Below are 12333 nucleotides of genomic sequence, written 5' to 3' on the forward strand. Positions count from 1 at the left end.
CTTACTTGTACCTAGCCTCAAAGACAAGAAATTTTTCACGTAGGGGTAGCAACCTGAACCTTTCCTAAAATGTCATGAATGGCTTCAAGAATACAGATATGTTGTCTTTTTACAGTACGAATAAATAGTATTTGTGATATGTCATTACAACTATACAATTCTCTACTGTGCATTCACTAAAACATTTTGCAATCATATTCCCAAAAATATACAAAAAAAACTTAAAAGGAGCATTGAGAACAACTCCGGCCAATTATTGTTCTCAATCAAAATTGATTCTCTGGCTCTTTCTGGCTAAGCTGGCAGAAAAAGACACATTTGCCACAGAGAAAATTGCATTTAAAAATCTTCCCGCAATTGAATCAAACTCGTGACTTGTGCACAGAAATGGACGGGTAACCACCATGTGGAAGTGAATGGTAGTGTAGCATAGCCTTTGGAATTTGTGCCCAATAATCTGTGGTGATGCACACATTTTACTTGCGAAATCAGCTGGCAATGGCAACGCCTGTATTTTATTTCTTGGTCTCTTGTAGCTTAAAAAAGCTCTTTTTTCAGTGAGTGGTTTCTTTGTGGTTAGAATGCGGTACCCCATTGATTCAAGCCTACTTCTATTTGTCTACAGTGCTCCTTTATTACATCAGCCTATGCACCAGTCTCAGTAAACCTTATCACAAAGCTGAAGCTATGATGATATTTTTTCACTATAGCCATTGCTTCATTGTCTCTAAAGCAGTCTTTACTGCAGCTGTTGGCATATACCAGAGCAGTAAAACCAGGATTATACTTGCAACACATAAACCAAGGCTGACCTTCAGTGACAGCTCAGTGACCCCATTGGTGACAAAATTTCAAAGGCTTGTACTGTGCGTCATGTCACACGAGTGAATAAAATGCAAAATGGAAGCTTACATTTGGCCTTGGGATTTAAACGCTTTGCCAACTATTCATTGTGAGGGAGGCTCTAGCTCAGAAGAATTCTCATCAAAAGGATGTGCTGAATGTATGGATCTTCATGTTAGGGGGAGAGGGCTGGGCCTACTTGCAAACAGGCCATGTCAAAAGTACACAGCCCAAATGGTTTGCTTCTGAGCTGTTTAGCGGAGCATCCTAGCACATCTAGCAGTCCAAAACTTGGGAGGATTAAGGATGCGAAGCCATGCCTCTTTCCAGAACAAACCCCCTGGGCCATATACTTTTGACAAGGGGTGTAAATGGCACATACAGCCTCTGTCAAAAGTAATAAGCCCAAGGGGTTTACGCTTCTAGGCCTTGTGTGGGGCATTTTTAGCATCCATGAAAGTCTGGACATACAGAGGAGTGAAGAGAAGAGTTCCTCTCACCGTGAAGAGATTTTGAACTCTTTCGATGTGTGATAAGCCACACAACGCCGCCAAGAAGAAAACCTCATGGGCTCCTTACATTTGACAAAAGTTGCACCTGCAAAACATCTCTCCTCGCTTTTCACTCCCCTTATCCCTTTCCTCGAGGCACAGTTCCAGTTTCCACCAAAATTGCAACAGTCCCTCTGTGCCTTTCCTCTCCCTTCCAACCTTGTCCTCCTTCATACTGGGCATTCCAAGCAGTGACACACTTTCTTCTTTATGCATAAATACAGCAAAACCTGGATACAGTGAAACTGAGAAAAGTCCGACTTTTCATTACATAAAGGCTTTTGATACAAGTAGTTTCACATGAAGACTCAAAAGGGAAAAGCAGAAACTAAACCAAAATGAGAAACAAATATAGGTGAAATACTTAGCAAACATTCGCATTAAGTACCTTTTACTTGAGTTGCTAAAAAGGAAGAAACATTTTACGAATATGTTGATAACATGACTGTTGCAGCAGCTGCTGCCATCTCCACCACGGCTCACACAGCATTGCTGGATGTGGAGTGAAGAGAGTAACGTGGGGGGAGGGGGGGGGGGGGGGGGGGGGGGAGGAGTCGGAGGTGCCTGCACTTTAACCTGTGCCTCCGCTTTTGGTATGGCTGGGCAGCACTTCCCTTGAAAATGGACTCTGTGCTCGCCTCACGTCACCAGCACTCAGAGCTGTGCCAGCTCCCGGCACACGTTAACAACCCAGCAGCAGCAATGGACATGCACTGCTCATCCCCTGTCTTTTTGCTACACCCTGTTGTTTTGCAATGCTTTTGAATATGCATTACTGCATGCCACACCATGTAATATTACAAAGTGAAAGCTGTGAAGGCTACTGCATTTACTACAGAGTGATGTCGATGGTACTGGCATATGGCGCGTTACGTCAACTGTGTTCATTCAATGCTACTGCACACAATCCTTTGGTGGCAGTCTGTTTTATTCCATCGAAACTTTTGCAACCTGTTTTGTTCCATCGAAACTTTTGCAACCTTCAGCCGAATTACAGGTACTGCAGCACTAGGTCATAAACAGTCAGTGCAGAGAGTTCATTATACAGAGATGCAATGAAACTTTTGCAACCTCCAGCCAAATTACAAGTAATGCAGTACTAGGTCATAAAAAGTTAGTGCAGAGAGTTCATTATGTCAAGATGGACCACCGCAACACCTTTGTGACATGGAGTTCACAAATGCACACACTCCAATGGGAACGGTGGTAAAGAACTGAAAAAGTTCATAATATTGAGGAATTCTCCACATGGAAATTCATCACATCCAGGTTTAACCATATACTGTTACTGGCCGTTTCGTGATACTATTATTCCACTATGCAAAAACTAATTTGCCAATACACTTAAATATCCACTACACTCTATAAACTATGTTAACATACTATCTAAAAGCACCAAACCAAAATATCACACATTGAGGGCAGTTTCTTCAGAAACATCATGGCAATGTGCACCTACCAGGGCGTAGACGTGCACTTTGACCACAAAGTCTGCCCGCAGATCTCGCAAAGTCATGTGGTTGCTGAAGCAGAGAGCATTGGTGCCAGCATTGTCTGCTGTTGACAGCATCTGGCTGGCCAGCACCTGGGCCCCGTGGCTTATCAGGCACAGGAAGTAATGCACATCTTCTCCTGAAAGCAATCACACAGAATTAAGAGACATGCCAGTATCGATGGTGTCTAGCAAGCTACTCCTTTCAAAATCCTAACCTTTCCTTTGTTTTCCCAGACTATTTCAGTCAAAATTCCCTGACCACAGAAAAGGCAGAAAAACTTAGTGGCTTGTATGATAACAGAAAAAATACATGTGTACCTATAACAACAGACAATATACATGCAACAAAAACAAATTTGCTCTTCCTGTTTGAGAAAGAGGATTTATTGCTAAAGGAAGTCCAGCCTAAAACAGCTTCAGGCTGTGACTTACAATACATTCATTGCTCCTTTTCCAGACTGTAATAAGGTTGGCTAGCCTTTTCCTTTTCTTCTGAAGGATATTATGTTCTCATTAAGAGTATGTGAATAATCTTTTGTTTGAAAGCAAATTCGAACAAAAAATTCAGGGGGCACTTTGACTGTCTAAAGTGCGTAGAGGCGAAAGCGTTTTCCGCATCACTGTGCCTATCTGACAGTGGTGACGTCACCACTGGATGACGTCACACATAATTGATGACGAAGTAATGACAAATTACTAATTAATGACTAATTACTGATTGATCACTCAGCACTAATCGACTGCTAATTAATGGCGCTTAAGCTTCGCCTTTAGGAGTGGAACGCGACAGCGTGTTGTAGCGCTGCCAGGGAGTCCACGAAACGCCACCATTCGTTTGGCGTGATGCCTTGCCCTTTTATCGCAACGCTTTTTAAGGAAAGGAAATGGCGCTGTAATTCTCAGTCATCTCGGTGAACACCTTAACTGCACCGTACAGGAAGGGAGGAAGTGGCAGTGAAAGAAGAAAGAGGGGCTGTAATGAAGAAACTGAAAATTGTATTTGAGGAAAGGAAATTACGCAGTAACTGCCTCACATACCTCGGTTGACACCCGTCAAAACGCCGACAGATCTGTCGACACGGCTGCCGACACGGACGCAGACACGACTGCCGACACGGATTGCTAACGACAGCATGAGGCATTAAAGGCTTTCGCCTTAATAAACAATCCGCTGCGGTGGCTCAGTGGTTAAGGAGCTCATCTACTGAGCCGGAGTAAAGCGCCCGTGCGCTGTCCGATGTCAGTGCATGTTAAAGATCCCCTGGGTGGTCGAAATTATTCCGGAGCCCTCCACTACGACAACTCTTTCTTTTTTTCTTCTTTCACTCCCTCCTTTATCCTTTCCTTACGGCGCAATTCGGGCGTCCACCAAGACATGTGAGACAGTTACTTCATAATTTCCTTTCCTTAAAAACCAACCAACAATAAACGCTGCATGCCAATAAAACTGAATATTCTTGAGTAGATAAAATACTGAGACAAGCAATTTGAGTTCAAGGACAAATGCGTTTTCACAAAATACAGCGATCAACAGCAACAGACCTTGCACACAAATATTTTGCTTCTCCTCGTCAACATTTACCACCTCCTAACAGCATTAGGCATCACATAATAAGGTAGGAGAAATACTGTAGAAGACGTACAATTTACCATAAGCCCACAAGGTATAACTGTGTTCACGAGAAAAAGTTATGACAGTATGATGTTTACATGATAAGGGAGCTGCTGAATGTTGTCGTGAAACATTGTAGAGTAAAAGCTCGTTAACTCGAACTTCAAGGGACCAGAAAAAATATTCGAATTATCCGAAAGTTCGAATTGTCGAATGACCCCGAAAAACTGTCAAGAACTGCTTGCATCAAGGAAAGCTTGTTTGGTGAAAGACTTGGCAAAAAATGCCTGTTTTTGAGACAACAACGGCACAGCAGTGACTATTTCTCACACTTCCATCAATACTTTATTGCGAGCATACTGTCGGGAGCACCAAAGCACAACTGCTCCAAAATCATAAGGGCCTCCCCGGCTTCCTTCACGACACGACGCGGTGGAGCTCCATCACTACTGCCTCTCACCTTGCAAGCGCTAGCGTCAATTGTGAGGAGGCCTCACCAGACAAATTGCAAATGGCAAGCACACAGTTTCGGCGGACAGGAAGAATGAGACCACACGAACGGAAGTGAAGGAAACACTCAGTGGTGTCGAAGTGAAGCGGGGAGAAGAAAAGAAGAGGAGGGAGGAAGGGAGAAAACAGCAGCGACGTGCCAATCAGCCTCCGAAACATCGGTTGGTGAAACATCGGTTGAGCCCGCCGTCAGTGAGGGCTGGCATGAAGATGATAAAAGTGAAACTGACAGTGAAAGTGAGGCTTTGCTTTCGCTTCATTTTGTTTTTTAGGTTTCCGGGAATAAATAGTTTCATTTGCAGATAATATAACGGCAAAATAAGCCCGCAGAAATCAAAATACGCGCGGACTATTTGCTTCTATGGACTACTACATATTACTCCGCAAATGGCAGAACGGCAAGCCGCCACGGGACTGGGTGAAAGGCACTCCCCGCGTTGGTCGACTCCGCCCACCGTACGAGGGAGAATTCAAAAATAAAGGCGGGAGCCGGACGTTAATTCGATTTAATTAGGGAAATCGGCCACACAGGGCAATAAATCGAAGTTTCTAAGAATGCTCGGAACGTGTAGATTGAGCTCCCGCGGCAAAAAGACGAGTTCAGATTCCTCTTCACTGCACCTTTAATGTGCACTAATGTCGCATGCACACAGGTGCTTTTGTATTTCATCTCCATCGAAATATCGCCACCACGGATGGAATCAAACCCATGACTATGGATCTGGAGCCAAATGCCAAAGCCACTGAGCCACTGTTGCGGGTCACAGGATGTCAGGCCTTGCGTTCGAAGCGAAAAGATGCCATGCACACATGTCTGGACCACGTGCTGGGTACTCGCAGTTCTGTTGTGATTCATGGCAGACAATCATTTGAATTGAGTCTGTCATTTTGCTTGACTTGGCCAATTTTTTGATGGTATCCCTAACAATTTCCTGAATTTTGCAGGTGTACAAAATTTCCCAAATTTTCCAGGTGTACAAAATTTCCCAAAATTTCCAGGAGTACAAAATTTCCCTGACAATTCTGGGTTTTTCAGGTCGCTAGGCATGCTGATATCCAGCAGTGAAACTGCCACATGACAAACACAACTCTGATAGAGGCAACTTTGAAGGACGCTACAATGAGGTGCAAAAATAATTTACACAATATAAACTCTGAAGCGGCACAAAAAACGACCCTCTGATGACCGACTTCAGAAAACACAGCCTCTCTACAGATTTATCCTTTACAGAGTGAAATTTTTTTTTTTGCTTTTGTGCTTCTCTGCTTTGTGTTTCCTTCTGTTCAAGCATTGTACTCCAAAAAAAGAAAGAGGCGTGTAAACATCCTGTACTTTTATGCTGCTAGTTGAACGTGGCGTCACCAGCTTAGAAGGCTTACTGGATGCCCCAAAACCATTTTGTCCCCGTGTTCTCACTGTGACCTGTTACTCATGCTTTCCCAAATGTGCTGCCCTTCCAGTCATCCATTGCCAAGCGAAGAGTATGCAGCAGAAAAGTGTGACTGTCCTGCACTACCAGTGTTATACCACCACAAACACAGCCACTGGAACATAGCTTGCACAACTGCTTGACATCTAAAGAATTCAGGAAATAGTATTTCAGCCAGGGAGAAGAGCACAAAAATATGTAATGTTTAATTGAAAATAGGCTTTTTGTTGAAGGCTGAAGGCAAATGAACTAACAAATGACCTTCTGCCAATTAAACTATGGTGGCACATGAAGAGAATGAAGAATTCACTGGGCTGATTCATGCACACTATATCATATATATTCTATAATAATACAGTGGCACAAAGGCCTTAGCACAAATGGCCCCAACCTGAATACCACAGTGCTAACTAAAAGTTAAATCTTGCTATCACTGCAACAAAAGTGGAGCCAATCTGACTTTTACAGATGCCACACTGACACTTCCAGGCTCATAAAACTTGAATAAAACATGGTTTTATTTCTTTTACCTCATAATTTCAGTGGCAGCGCACGCAGAAAGAAGGGACGGAAGTAAAGAGTGTTCTTTACCCTTGTGTCCTATCCCGTCCCTTCTTTCTACGTGCGCTGCCACTGAAGTCATGTTTAACCAACTAGCCCAACAAGCATCAATCTTTTAATCTCACACTCTTATGTAACAAAAATGCTGACATGTGGACAAATATCTCACTTCCTTTTATTGATAGCTATATGGCATATGATGTGCGGTAAAAGCTCACTGATTCCGATTTCAAGGGACCGGAAAAAATGTTTGAATAATCAAATGACCCCGAAAAAACTATCAAGAACTGCTTGCATCATGGTAAATTTATTTGGTGAAAGATTGGGCGACGGCTGCCTGATTTTGGGATGAGAACAGTGTGGCAATCATTATTTTTTGCGTTTCCATCAATGCTTTACTGCGTGCATATTGTCAAGAGCACTGGAGCAAAATTTCTCCAAAATCGTTAAAGCCTCCAGCATCCTTCACAGTGCGACTCAGTGGCACTCCAACGCTACCATGTCACACCCATCATAAGTGGCACCATCCCGTGTGTGGAGGCTTCACTGCACGAAGTGCCAACAGCACGTGACTAGAGCGCAGTTTTGGCAAACTGGAAAAACAGAACCATGTGAACAGAAGGGAAGGAAACAGTTCAGCAGCACCGAAGCAGCGAGAAAAAAAAATGGGGAAAGAAAACACCGGCAATGCGGCAATCAGCGTCTGAAACGGTACACAGCTGGGTTAGGTTGGCTGATAGATGCTGGCTGGTCAAGCCGCCGTCTCTGCGACATGGTGCGAAGCTCAGAAAAGTGAAATCGAAACTAAGCGGTCGCACTGCTCTCAGAGACAGGGCCATTCATTTGTTGTCACGTCTGCCGTGGCGCGCATATCAGAGGTGTGTGGGCAACTCTGCAGCATGGAACTCAAGATTTGAGTAGAGTTGTTTTGACGATTTCTTGCTGTGCTGGCCATACCTGAATGCGGCCTCCTTCGAGAGCCCATTCGAATTAACTGGTACAGGACCCGTAGCATCCGAATTAGTGAGCCATCAACACCATAGATTTACATGGTCACTGGCCAGGACTGAGCCGGCAGTTTGAGTTATCCGGATTTCCGAATTAATGAGGGTTGAATTAACCAGCTTTTACTTTACACCCAAAATACTACTTCAAAACAATAACATTATTTCCAAATCAGTGCAGTCTTTAGGATGAAAATTGCACAATGCCAAATGCCGGAGTAAAGCGCCCGTGCGCTGTCCGATGTCAGTGCATGTTAAAGATCCCCTGGGTGGTCGAAATTATTCCGGAGCCCTCCACTACGACAACTCTTTCTTTTTTTCTTCTTTCACTCCCTCCTTTATCCTTTCCTTACGGCGCAATTCGGGCGTCCACCAAGACATGTGAGACAGTTACTTCATAATTTCCTTTCCTTAAAAACCAACCAACAATAAACGCTGCATGCCAATAAAACTGAATATTCTTGAGTAGATAAAATACTGAGACAAGCAATTTGAGTTCAAGGACAAATGCGTTTTCACAAAATACAGCGATCAACAGCAACAGACCTTGCACACAAATATTTTGCTTCTCCTCGTCAACATTTACCACCTCCTAACAGCATTAGGCATCACATAATAAGGTAGGAGAAATACTGTAGAAGACGTACAATTTACCATAAGCCCACAAGGTATAACTGTGTTCACGAGAAAAAGTTATGACAGTATGATGTTTACATGATAAGGGAGCTGCTGAATGTTGTCGTGAAACATTGTAGAGTAAAAGCTCGTTAACTCGAACTTCAAGGGACCAGAAAAAATATTCGAATTATCCGAAAGTTCGAATTGTCGAATGACCCCGAAAAACTGTCAAGAACTGCTTGCATCAAGGAAAGCTTGTTTGGTGAAAGACTTGGCAAAAAATGCCTGTTTTTGAGACAACAACGGCACAGCAGTGACTATTTCTCACACTTCCATCAATACTTTATTGCGAGCATACTGTCGGGAGCACCAAAGCACAACTGCTCCAAAATCATAAGGGCCTCCCCGGCTTCCTTCACGACACGACGCGGTGGAGCTCCATCACTACTGCCTCTCACCTTGCAAGCGCTAGCGTCAATTGTGAGGAGGCCTCACCAGACAAATTGCAAATGGCAAGCACACAGTTTCGGCGGACAGGAAGAATGAGACCACACGAACGGAAGTGAAGGAAACACTCAGTGGTGTCGAAGTGAAGCGGGGAGAAGAAAAGAAGAGGAGGGAGGAAGGGAGAAAACAGCAGCGACGTGCCAATCAGCCTCCGAAACATCGGTTGGTGAAACATCGGTTGAGCCCGCCGTCAGTGAGGGCTGGCATGAAGATGATAAAAGTGAAACTGACAGTGAAAGTGAGGCTTTGCTTTCGCTTCATTTTGTTTTTTAGGTTTCCGGGAATAAATAGTTTCATTTGCAGATAATATAACGGCAAAATAAGCCCGCAGAAATCAAAATACGCGCGGACTATTTGCTTCTATGGACTACTACATATTACTCCGCAAATGGCAGAACGGCAAGCCGCCACGGGACTGGGTGAAAGGCACTCCCCGCGTTGGTCGACTCCGCCCACCGTACGAGGGAGAATTCAAAAATAAAGGCGGGAGCCGGACGTTAATTCGATTTAATTAGGGAAATCGGCCACACAGGGCAATAAATCGAAGTTTCTAAGAATGCTCGGAACGTGTAGATTGAGCTCCCGCGGCAAAAAGACGAGTTCAGATTCCTCTTCACTGCACCTTTAATGTGCACTAATGTCGCATGCACACAGGTGCTTTTGTATTTCATCTCCATCGAAATATCGCCACCACGGATGGAATCAAACCCATGACTATGGATCTGGAGCCAAATGCCAAAGCCACTGAGCCACTGTTGCGGGTCACAGGATGTCAGGCCTTGCGTTCGAAGCGAAAAGATGCCATGTACACATGTCTGGACCACGTGCTGGGTACTCGCAGTTCTGTTGTGATTCATGGCAGACAATCATTTGAATTGAGTCTGTCATTTTGCTTGACTTGGCCAATTTTTTGATGGTATCCCTAACAATTTCCTGAATTTTGCAGGTGTACAAAATTTCCCAAATTTTCCAGGTGTACAAAATTTCCCAAAATTTCCAGGAGTACAAAATTTCCCTGACAATTCTGGGTTTTTCAGGTCGCTAGGCATGCTGATATCCAGCAGTGAAACTGCCACATGACAAACACAACTCTGATAGAGGCAACTTTGAAGGACGCTACAATGAGGTGCAAAAATAATTTACACAATATAAACTCTGAAGCGGCACAAAAAACGACCCTCTGATGACCGACTTCAGAAAACACAGCCTCTCTACAGATTTATCCTTTACAGAGTGAAATTTTTTTTTTTGCTTTTGTGCTTCTCTGCTTTGTGTTTCCTTCTGTTCAAGCATTGTACTCCAAAAAAAGAAAGAGGCGTGTAAACATCCTGTACTTTTATGCTGCTAGTTGAACGTGGCGTCACCAGCTTAGAAGGCTTACTGGATGCCCCAAAACCATTTTGTCCCCGTGTTCTCACTGTGACCTGTTACTCATGCTTTCCCAAATGTGCTGCCCTTCCAGTCATCCATTGCCAAGCGAAGAGTATGCAGCAGAAAAGTGTGACTGTCCTGCACTACCAGTGTTATACCACCACAAACACAGCCACTGGAACATAGCTTGCACAACTGCTTGACATCTAAAGAATTCAGGAAATAGTATTTCAGCCAGGGAGAAGAGCACAAAAATATGTAATGTTTAATTGAAAATAGGCTTTTTGTTGAAGGCTGAAGGCAAATGAACTAACAAATGACCTTCTGCCAATTAAACTATGGTGGCACATGAAGAGAATGAAGAATTCACTGGGCTGATTCATGCACACTATATCATATATATTCTATAATAATACAGTGGCACAAAGGCCTTAGCACAAATGGCCCCAACCTGAATACCACAGTGCTAACTAAAAGTTAAATCTTGCTATCACTGCAACAAAAGTGGAGCCAATCTGACTTTTACAGATGCCACACTGACACTTCCAGGCTCATAAAACTTGAATAAAACATGGTTTTATTTCTTTTACCTCATAATTTCAGTGGCAGCGCACGCAGAAAGAAGGGACGGAAGTAAAGAGTGTTCTTTACCCTTGTGTCCTATCCCGTCCCTTCTTTCTACGTGCGCTGCCACTGAAGTCATGTTTAACCAACTAGCCCAACAAGCATCAATCTTTTAATCTCACACTCTTATGTAACAAAAATGCTGACATGTGGACAAATATCTCACTTCCTTTTATTGATAGCTATATGGCATATGATGTGCGGTAAAAGCTCACTGATTCCGATTTCAAGGGACCGGAAAAAATGTTTGAATAATCAAATGACCCCGAAAAAACTATCAAGAACTGCTTGCATCATGGTAAATTTATTTGGTGAAAGATTGGGCGACGGCTGCCTGATTTTGGGATGAGAACAGTGTGGCAATCATTATTTTTTGCGTTTCCATCAATGCTTTACTGCGTGCATATTGTCAAGAGCACTGGAGCAAAATTTCTCCAAAATCGTTAAAGCCTCCAGCATCCTTCACAGTGCGACTCAGTGGCACTCCAACGCTACCATGTCACACCCATCATAAGTGGCACCATCCCGTGTGTGGAGGCTTCACTGCACGAAGTGCCAACAGCACGTGACTAGAGCGCAGTTTTGGCAAACTGGAAAAACAGAACCATGTGAACAGAAGGGAAGGAAACAGTTCAGCAGCACCGAAGCAGCGAGAAAAAAAAATGGGGAAAGAAAACACCGGCAATGCGGCAATCAGCGTCTGAAACGGTACACAGCTGGGTTAGGTTGGCTGATAGATGCTGGCTGGTCAAGCCGCCGTCTCTGCGACATGGTGCGAAGCTCAGAAAAGTGAAATCGAAACTAAGCGGTCGCACTGCTCTCAGAGACAGGGCCATTCATTTGTTGTCACGTCTGCCGTGGCGCGCATATCAGAGGTGTGTGGGCAACTCTGCAGCATGGAACTCAAGATTTGAGTAGAGTTGTTTTGACGATTTCTTGCTGTGCTGGCCATACCTGAATGCGGCCTCCTTCGAGAGCCCATTCGAATTAACTGGTACAGGACCCGTAGCATCCGAATTAGTGAGCCATCAACACCATAGATTTACATGGTCACTGGCCAGGACTGAGCCGGCAGTTTGAGTTATCCGGATTTCCGAATTAATGAGGGTTGAATTAACCAGCTTTTACTTTACACCCAAAATACTACTTCAAAACAATAACATTATTTCCAAATCAGTGCAGTCTTTAGGATGAAAATTGCACAATG

General features: G+C 43.9%; 1 protein-coding gene across 2 annotated transcripts in view; it reads right to left on the reverse strand.

Moving 5' to 3' along the window:
• LOC149352255 (uncharacterized) overlaps nt 1-12333 on the reverse strand; it is a 95024-nt gene that overhangs the window by 21441 nt on the left and 61250 nt on the right. For both annotated transcript variants that reach the window (XM_089581410.1, XM_089581409.1), the window contains exon 12: nt 2854-3026. In XM_089581410.1, coding sequence (XP_089437536.1) covers nt 2854-3026 — 173 coding nt within the window. The remainder of the gene's footprint in view (nt 1-2853; nt 3027-12333) is intronic.

This window comes from Amblyomma mixtum, chromosome 3 (genome assembly GCF_055824585.1).
Source record: "Amblyomma mixtum isolate Tamu chromosome 3, ASM5582458v1, whole genome shotgun sequence".
Classification (NCBI taxonomy): Eukaryota; Metazoa; Arthropoda; class Arachnida; order Ixodida; family Ixodidae; genus Amblyomma; species Amblyomma mixtum.